General features: G+C 40.6%; 1 protein-coding gene across 1 annotated transcript in view; it reads left to right on the top strand.

The window, feature by feature from the left end:
* LOC107189142 (BAI1-associated protein 3) overlaps positions 1–10,516 on the top strand; it is a gene marked incomplete at its 5' end in the record, with an annotated part of 165,721 nt that overhangs the window by 71,784 nt on the left and 83,421 nt on the right. Inside the window, 2 exons of the mRNA XM_015577617.1 lie at positions 2,033–2,140; positions 2,296–2,445. Of these exons, the coding sequence (XP_015433103.1) occupies positions 2,033–2,140; positions 2,296–2,445 (258 nt within the window). The remainder of the gene's footprint in view (positions 1–2,032; positions 2,141–2,295; positions 2,446–10,516) is intronic.

The following is a 10,516-nucleotide window of genomic DNA, read 5'->3' on the forward strand; positions in this document are numbered from 1 at the left end:
TCCCTCTTTATACAAAACAATTTTTGTAGCAATATTTTTTCGATGCCTTCGGTCCTTTGCTAGATATTCTACCGGGCCTAGGTAAAACAGACATTCTGCATATGTATACATGTAGGGTGCGCCGAGGTTCCTCACTAGAACAGTGAAATTTGTCATGCAAAATGGAGTCAAAATAAATCGAAAAAATAAAAGGAAGATCTGCTGAATACATACATGGGCAATTAAATAGGACTTTGCTAACGAGTCTGACTATCGTATTCCGTTTCTACTTATTTTGAACACAATCATACTCACAACATATATGCGATGGAACTCTTAAGTAAGTTTTCTTGAAAACAAAGCTTCGCATGAAAAAAAATTTTTCTACAATTTTAGCTTATTTTTGCACGAGGAATCGTCCACTTCTCCCTTGTTCTACGTACTTTGCTGCGCTTCGTATAACAGAAAATTACTTGACGAGAAATTTTATTCGTTTACGAATAAATATTAAACTGTTAGAGAAGTTTGTTGCGTTTTTTGAGTGTAATTGGCAATTATATAATTTCAATGAAATTTGTAACCACACAAGGTGCGAACAGTCGTGTAAAATCTAAATTTTATAAAAACAAGAATATAAATTTCCTAAAATTATAATATTAATTGTAAGCTGCTTTCCTGAATACTGTGACTAAATGTATAATTACTTTTCATTTTCACTGTGCGCTTACATTTAATCTAAATATTGGGCTGTTCCATAAGTTCTAGTCGGGTGCGTTGTTTTCCGTAAGGTTTCGTCTTTAAATCGAAGCAGGCCCGAGAAGTTTCCAGAATGTTCGAGTAGGCGTAACAGGGAGATTAACAGAGAACGAAAATGGAGTAACGTCAACTGCAAGCGATGTTGTATGAGCATCGGCTTAACACCTCTTCCACGGAAACGGAAATGAGTTGACGGTACGCTTCTGATATAAGTGCCTCAATGAGGGCGATATAAGCTGTGAAAACCGACCCCGCTCTGGCCGGCCACCTACCTTCAACGAAGTCGCTCTATGCAGCGAACTCGAGCTGTATCCTGATTCTAGCACGCAAGATATGGAGAATGCTCTTCGGCAACTCCGTACAACCATCGATTGGCACCTTAATTCGATGCAGTACGACAAAGTGATGTCGCGATAGACGCTTCACGCGTTGACCGATTATGACCGGGTCGCTAGTGCCAGCAATACTGGCATCTCGACTTAGCATTTGTCAAAGTTTTTTGCTCCGCCAGCACCGACAGGACTGTCTTAAGGAAATTATCATTGGAGATGAAAACGGATACGCTAAGAAAATGACACACGCCACGCTGTTTGACTTCCTCAAGGCGAAATCCCTCCAGCCCAGTCAAAGCCCAATCCACCCGGTTGGAAGTTGATGCTGTCGGTCTTTTGGGACTTGCAGGGAATGCTCTTCTAGGAACTCTTGGAACCTAATCAGACTATCAACGCCAACCGATACAGGGACCATCTCCGCAAGCTAGCCGTTGCCGTGCGAGCAAAACGGCCAAAACGACGCGGCGCGGCGTTAAGGTTCTTTTGCGATAACGCTCGACCTCACTGCGCAAAGTTAACGCATGTGCAGCTCGAGGAGCTAGGGTGGACTACAGTACCCCATCCACCGTACAGCCCGGACATTGCACCTTCGGACTTTCATTTGTTCCAAGCTCTTAAACGACATCTACTGAGCATGAAGTTTCACAATCACATCACGCTCAAAAAGTATATTGGTGACTTTTTGCAGTCCCAACCCTGATCTCTCTGGGTGCAAGGTATTCAAAACTTGCTGAGTAGATAGCTGAATGTTATTGATCATGACGGTGATTATATCGTAGAATAGAAATTAAGTTTTCATAAACACAAAATAAAAAGAAAACTGGGTGAAAATAGCAAACACTTATGGGACAGCACAATAAATTTTCGTATTTATTCAGTTAGTAATGATTTAAGCGCAGTAAATGAAACTTTCAATCCAGCGTTACGTTTACTGCATAAAGAACATCGACATTTTCTTCTTACAGATGTCTAGGATTGCTGTCAAACATGAAAGCCTTCCGATCGTGTTGTCCTTTCAACAAAGAAATTCGTGGAGAAATCATAACTGCCTTAAGAAAGGGAACACTCGACTGGTTGGTGAATTCAAACACATAAATGTGTAATTTTTACAATATAAAAGTGACACAAACGATTATAACTTTATCAATCATTATTGTTTTATCTATTAACACCTTGACACGAATTTCTGATATCTTTCCGTGAAATTAATAATATCCATTACACTTAGGTACGAAGAGAAGAGGCAGCAAACAATGTGTTATGTTAAGGAACCTGATCAAGATGCAGATAAAGTCCTGCAGGACTTTACGAACTTGGTAACTGCGTTACTTGTAGACTTGGAGCAAGGACTGACTTATTATAACAGTCTCTTTGAAAGGTGAGTGCCTCGAAGGCAGAGCTGCATAACTTCTGCTCCCGGAGTCGGTGCCCCACTCCGGAGGTACCCCTACTACCCGACTCACGGCGCTGCGGCCCGTACGCAGGGAGGTCCTATCGCTGGCGGTGTGGTGGGAAGATCTTTCCTTGTACAGACCGCAGCACCGCACAGTGGGGTATTTGACCCGAAAAGCTGGCCAAAACCCTAAATTTTATATTTGTTCAAAATGAATGACACTTTGTTCCTATGTTCCTAAGAATGAAAAAAACTAAACTGCTATCTTAGTTTCTCGAAAACAGTAGTATTTCGCAAAAAAATAAGGCTTGAAAGTCAATAATTTTTATGCTCGAAGAAAATGCCAAGAAACGTATATTAAGAAAGTGATTTAGTACAAGTCTAGTGTTAAGGAAGGGCCATAACAACATATGTAAGATATAGAAGAAGGTATGCAGAGTAATTTGGCACCTTGTTTCCTCCACTTTTTTCTGTAGTTATGATAAAATAACAATTTGAAAACTGTTTTTTTTTTATAAAATCGAGTTTAAAAGATTGAAATACTGTTATGCATCGTAAAGCACCTCCTTACTTTTGATACATTTTTATCCTTGGACATTGCTTTATACAAGGTGTCTCAAAAATGTCTCTCTTCCCGGAAATGAGAGGTTTCTGGGATGATTTGAAACAACCTTTTCCTTAGCGAAAATGTTATCCTAGGCTTTCTTAACGAGATATTAACGAAAAACCCCAACCAATCAGAGCGCGAGTTTGTCAGCTGAGATTCCGCGTTAGCGGTGGCTACGCACTACGCTTTTACTTGAAACTTCGAGCAAGCAAGTCGGCATTCATCCCAGGAAACCGCGTATAATAGCAATTAAGAAAAACGTTACAAACCGAACTTCTTATTATCTTTCGTTTGTAATTTAAAGTGATGGATGAATGAAACATAAATGTAAGAAATTCATGTGTAACGTAAAAAGATGAATACACAATTATTTTTTTTAAACAGAATCGAAAATAATAATTATTTGACAAGAGACAGAAAGGAATTTGTAAATTTCCTTCTCAAATAACGTATTAACGAAAAGGTAATGTGATCGTGATCGTAGTTCGATATTGACATAAAGATCCATAGTTCAGTAACGGGCAACAATGATACTGATTACGAATCATTGTCTTTAAGAAGCCCGAAGAAAAATGTAGGCACGGAAACTCGCAGCATTATTGCCGGGAAAAAGTCATATGTAGCATGCGTTAAATTAAACAAACAATAATCTACAATAAATTGAATAGAACTCACCCTTCCGGAAATTCATCTGCAGCTTGCAGATCTGTGTCAACAGGTCACTGTAACGATTTTGGTCATCGATAACCGAAACGGTTTATGGCAGAGTATCGCCCAGTCCGCAGGTGATCGCAGGTATACCTCACCAGCTGAAGTTAAGATTGTAACGTCAAGTGCGTCCGAGTTATTCCACCGAATACGTGTTCACTTCACTGCACGACCACTAACACTAATCAGCCGACACGATCTCTTAATGTATTTTTAATCGAACGTGTTGTTCGTACGTTAAGAAAATTGGTAGCCCCGATATGGGCCGATTGTTTTCAATTTATCAGATGTTCCACGTATCCAAACGCTTGCACAGCAGCAGGCGCATATCCGTTACTCTGTGCGAACCACCATAACATTCCGTAATACTCCCGTGAACGGAATATCTCCGTCGCTCGATTGCTAACCGACTGACAGAATTTTTCCGAAAGGGCTTCCTCTACCCCCATGTAGTTTCCCATCGTTACATTGTGAGTTCACTCCCATCGCGACAACAAGATTTAGGTGAAAAGAAAGCAGCGTTCTAGGAAAACACATGCTTTGAAGAAGTGCAACGAACGAACCGTCGTGCAGTTTCATTGAAGCGGGGGTTCCGTTAATTTACTGCCAGGGTACCCATTGCTTCGAGATAGAAAGCAGAAACTACGTTTTCCTCGAGGAGCAGGAAAAAAAATTTCACGAACACATGTTGAGTTGCCGCTGCTGGACCCTGTCCGAGCACCTTAGCAGAGGCCGTAGAGGACGTTTCGGTTGTTTAGAGCCAAGTTGCTTCGACCTCGTAGCAGATGTGGACTCACAAGGGAAAATCCCCAATTGACATTCGCCGATTCTTATACAACTCTTTGCGATTTCAGTTCTCATAAAAATATTCAATTATGTATTTCTTTTTAGCTGCTCTTATCCACGTTGTAAGGGTGAAATCAGCCCTACATGGTACAAGAACCAGGCGCTCCTCTATTGCGGTCGATTACCGTACCCCTACCAGTCCAGATTATTTCAATGAGGTTAAAAACAATATCAAAGTGTCAATTATTGTATAATTTGTAATTAACACAAATATAAAAAAATTAATAATATAATTACAATTATAAATATAATTATTAATTAAGATATTGTTTTTCACCTCATTGAAATAATCTGGACTGGTTTCCTCGTATTTTGTGTAAGATGGAGTACTTCAACACGTATAATTAAACAGATAGTGCAATTTTGCGATTTCTAGATATTTCTGTTACGGTATGCGGCGCTGGTTGATTCCTCAAATGGATGCAATTCAGTCTGCAAGTATAAAAGTTCCCTGCGTCCCATAGTGAAACGCTCGCTCCAGCCTCTGCTAAGGTGCTCGAACAAGGCCAAGCAGCGTCAACTCAACATGCGTCCATGAAATTTTTTTTCCTGCTCGTCGAGGATAATGTAGTTTCTGCTTTCTATTTCGAAGCAATGGGTATCCTGGCAATAAATTTACGGAGCCCGAGCTTCAGTGAAACTGCACGACGGTTCGATCGTTGCACTTCTGCGAAGCTCATGTTTTCCTAGGATGCTGCTTTCTTTTTACCTAAATCTTGTTGCCACGCTGGGAGTGAACTCACAATGTAACGATGAGAAACTACTTGGGGGTAGAGGAAGAACATTCGGAAAAATTCTGTCAATCGGTTAGCAATCGCGCGACAGAGATGTTTAGTTCACGGGAGTATTACGCAATGCTTTGGTGTTACGCACAGAATAACGGATATGCGCCTGTTGCTGTGAAAGTGTTTGGCTACGTGAAATATCTGATAAATTGAAAACAATCGGCCCGTTTCGGGGACAGCAATATTCGTAACGTAGCAACAACAGGTTTGATGAAAAATAATTTAAGTGATCGTGTCCGGCGATCAGTGTTGGTGGTCGTGCAGTGAAGTGAATACATATTCGGTGGAATAATCCGGAGGCACTTGACGTTGCAACCCTTAACTTCGGCTGGTGAGATATACCTACGATCACCTGCGGACTGGGCGATACCCTGCCATAAACCGTTTCGGTCATCGATGACCAAAATTGGTACAGTGACCTACTCACACTGGTCTGCAAGCTGCAAATGAATTTCCGAAAGGGCGAGTTCTATTCCATTTATTGTAGATTATTATTTTTTTAATCTAACGCAAGCTACATATGACTTTTTCCCGGCAATAATTCCGCAAGTTTCCGTGCCTACATTTTTCTTCGGGCTTCTTAAAGACAATGATTCGTAATCAGTATCATTGTTGCCCGTTACTGAACTATGGATTTTTATGTCAATATCGAACTACGATCACTATCACATTACCTTTTCGTTAATACGTTATTTGAGAAGGAAATTTACAAATTCCTTCGTCTCTCTGGTCAAATAACTATTATTTTCGATTCCGTTTAAAAAAATAATTGTGTATTCGTCTGTTTACGTTATACATGAATTTCTTACATTTATGTTTCATTCAATCATCACCTTACATGACAAACGCAAGATGATAAGAAGTTCGATTTGTACCGTTTTTCTTATTTGCTATTAAGGTCGGAACTTCATAGTATAAGCGTAGTGCGTAGCCACCGCTAGCGCGGGAACTCGGCTGGCAAACTCGCGCTCTGATTGGTCGGGGTTTTTCGTTAATATCTCGTTAACAAAGCCTCGGATAACATTTTCGCTAAGGAAAAAGTTGTTTCAAATCATCCCAGAAACCCCTCATTTCTGGGAAGAGAAACATTTTTGAGACACCATGTATGTTTCTTGAAAAATTAGGTGCTAAGAGGTACTAAAACTGCAGTTCTTTTCAAAAGTTCAGCCTCACTTGTGCACTAGTGAAAAATTATTGAGATTCAATGTTCCAGAACTTTGTTAATATTCGTCAGAATTTGTCTAAATGAAAGACAAATTAAAACTTGAACCTTCTACCTTTTGACCCTTTCGTTCCGTTTTATTTAACTCGGTTCCCAAGAGGTAAAATCCTCCCTTATAAAGAGGGCCTGCAAATTGTAAAATTTTGTTCATATTTCAAAACGGATGTTCCTCATAGACAAGAGTGTTGGGAATTTTGCATGTATTGTTGAAATAATGTTTCTTTGCCTTCGAAACAAGCCAAATTGCATCCAAAACAGATGTTTTTTAACGATGTTATGGCCATTTATAGAAACGCCTGCCTCTTTATGGTTTCATGTCTTTCGTGCATGGCACCGTTCAACGGTGTACATTTCTCTAAATGACTATAACTTTGATAAAAAACATCCGTTTTGGATGCGGTGTAGCTTGTTATGAAGGCAAAGGATCATACGATAGGCATATATCGTATGGTTGCTCTGATGCTGGGGTAATTGAGGTGTGGATGATAGATCGACGAAGAATATATATATCATAAGCAAGAAATACTGTCTCATGAAGAATCTTGCAAAGCATTTTCTGACAAAAATTAATTCTATTATATGTATATTGCAAATACATCAGAATGTTTATGATCGTAGATACAATCGACCCGTGTGCATCCATCGCTGTTAGTTGATTGTTACCCTATTGCAAATTTCGTCTGTCAATTCCAGACGGTTGAAGTTTTTAGTATGTTGTTAACTATATTTGGACAAGGGTTCGTTAATGACCTTCTATTACAGGCCTGTCCAACTTGTGGCCCGCGGGCCAAAATCGATAATCGCCCCTACCGGCTTGCTTTTTGAGCCGAGGGGAATGACCCCCCTCCATATCCACAAGAAGCCGTGTGTACACGCTCTGACTGTCCCCACTTCCGACGCTCCAGAAATTCCTACCCGCACGTACCTCTTGCTCAACGATCGCATCGCAACGCAAGCAAGTAGTGGGGAATGGATTGAGTGATGGTGGGGACCACGTCGTCTGGCGAAATGACTCTCGGGCCACATGTTGGACAGGCCTGTTCTATATACAGGGTGTCCCAAAAATGTCCTTCGATCCGGAAATGGGGCACTCGGGGGGTGAATTGGAACAACTTTTTCCTTAGAAACAATGTAAACTGAGGCTTCGTTACCGAGATATTAACGAAAAACCGCGACCAATCAGAGCGCGAGTTTGCCAGCCGAGTTCCAGCGCTAGCGGTGGCTATGCGCTACGCTTGTACTACGAAGCTCCGAACAAGTAGGTCACTATGCATCGCAGGAAACCGCGCATAATAATAGCAAATAAACAAGACGTAACAAATAAAATCATACTTTTTATCGCCTGTCGTTTGTTATTTAAAGATATTAATGAATGAAACGTAAATGTAGGCAAATTATGTGTGACGTAAAAAGACGAATGCACAGTTACATTTTTGTAAATTCCTTTTTACGAATTTGTAAATTTCCTTTTCAAATAACGTGTGAACGAAAAGGTAATGTAACAGAGAATAAACGAGAAGTGATCGTAATTTGGTATTGGTATAAAAATTCGTAGTTTAATAACTGTCAACAATGTTACTGATAATGAATAAGTTTCTTCAAAAAGCCCGAAGAAAAAGTTAGGTACAGAAACTTGCAGAATTATCGCCGGAAATAAGCCATAGCTTGCGTTAAATTAAGAAAATAATAATCAGCAATAAATTGATTAGAACTCACCCTTTCGGAAATTCACCTGCAGTTTGCAAACCTGTGTCACTAGGTCACTGAACCGATCCTGGTCATCGACGGCCGAAACGGTTTATGGCAGGGTATCGCCCAGTTCGCAGGTGATCGCAGGTATACCTCACCAGCCGAAGTTAAGGGTTGTAACGTCAAGTGCGTCCTGGTTATTCCACAGAATACGTACTCACTTCACTGCACGACCACTAACACTGATCACCCGACACAATCACTTAATGTATTTTTAATCCAACGTGTTGTTACTACGTTAGGAAAATTCGTGGCCCCGGAAAGGGCCGATTGTTTTCAATTTTTCAGATGTTTTACGTAACCAAACACTTGCACAGCAACACCCGCATATCCGTTATTGTGTACGTACCACCATAACATTGCGTAATACTCCCGTGAACTGAACATCTCTGTCGCCCGATTGCTAACCGACTGACAGAATTTTTCCTCTACCCCCAAGTAGTTTCCCATCGTTACATTGTGAGTTCACTCCCACCACGACAAGATTTAGGTAAAACGAAACCAACGGTTCTAGGATAACACGTGCATTGCTGAAGTGGAAGGAAAGGACCGTCGCGCAGTTTCTCCAAGGCGCCGTAGCCCGTTAATTTATTGCCAGGGTACCCACTGCTTCGAGATAGAAAACAGACGTCACGTGCATCGGCTTGAAAATGTCCGAAATGAAGAGGCCCTGGCCGACCACCCTTGTAGAGGCCGGAGCGGAATTTTCGGTTCTTTATGGCTCAATTACTACGGCCTTTTTTTTTTAGTATTCCGTCAAATATTTCGTAATTTATTAGAAATATAAAAACCGTACAATTTGCAATATTGTGTTTGTTTTGATATTGAATGTAGCTATATCATAGAATTCCAGAATAATCCCTTTCTTTAAACAATCTTTCGACGACTCCTGACAGTGCGCGCTGCAGGTAAATCGAAAAAAAATACTACCGTATTCGATGAACTCTTTTCCGTAAATCATTGACACTTTAATATAGCTTTTAATCTCATTGAAATGATTGCGAACTCTTTTTCGTAAATCATTGACACTTTGATAAAGCTTTTAATCTCATTGAAATAGTCTGGAGTGTTAGCGATACGGTCAGTCGACCGTAATAGTGGAGCGCCCGGTCCTTTTACCTGCACCGGGGCGCACCGCTGTCTTCAATAGGTTACTACTACGTTAATATGAACCGCATCACCCTACCGATAGGCTTATTTTACGGAAAAGAGTTTAACGAATACTTTAGTATTAACGAATACTTTAGTATTTAAAATAGTACTTTTTTTTTAATTTACCCGCACCGCGCACTGTCAGGAGTCGGTGAACAATATTACAATTTATATGGTTTTTATATTTCTAATAATTTCCGAGATATTTGACGGCATACTAAAAAAGAATACGTATGAAATGTTTTCATGGGAACTACAATTTCACAAAGTTGTAATAAAATTGTCGATTGTCAATTCTGTTGTGAGTTCACGGTTGCTACGAGGCCGAAGATTTTAAGCCATAAATAACCGAAAATTCCACTCCGGCCTCTACAAGGGTGGTCGTCCAGGGCCAAGCAGCGTCAACTGACGCGTGTCGGTAAATTGTTTTCCCTGCTCCTCGAGATAGACAATGTACACTGTACTTTCCAACTTGAAGCAAGGGATACGTTGATGGTCCTCTTCATTTTGGACATTTTGAAACCGATGCACGTGATGTCTGTTTTCTATCTCGAAGGAGTACGTACCGTGGCAATAAATTAACGGGCTACGGCGCCTTGGAGAAACTGCGCGACGGTCCTTTCCTTCCACTTCTGCAAAGCACGTGATATCCTAGAACCGTTGGTTTCGTTTTACCTAAATCTTGTCGTGGTGGGAGTGAACTCACAATGTAACGATGGGAAACTACTTGGGGGTAGAGGAAAAATTCTGCCAGTCGGTTAGCAATCGGGCGACAGAGATGTTCAATTCACGGGAGTATTACGCAATGTTATGGTGGTACGTGCACAATAACGGATATGCGGGTGTTGCTGTGCAAGTGTTTGGTTACGTAAAACAACTGAAAAATTGAAAACAATCGGCCCTTTCCGCGGCCTCGAATTTTCCTAACGTAGTAACAACACGTTGGATTAAAAATACATTAAGTGATTGTGTCGGGTGATCAGTGTT

Source organism: Dufourea novaeangliae, unplaced genomic scaffold (assembly GCF_001272555.1).
Source record: "Dufourea novaeangliae isolate 0120121106 unplaced genomic scaffold, ASM127255v1 scaffold150, whole genome shotgun sequence".
Lineage (NCBI taxonomy): Eukaryota > Metazoa > Arthropoda > Insecta > Hymenoptera > Halictidae > Dufourea > Dufourea novaeangliae.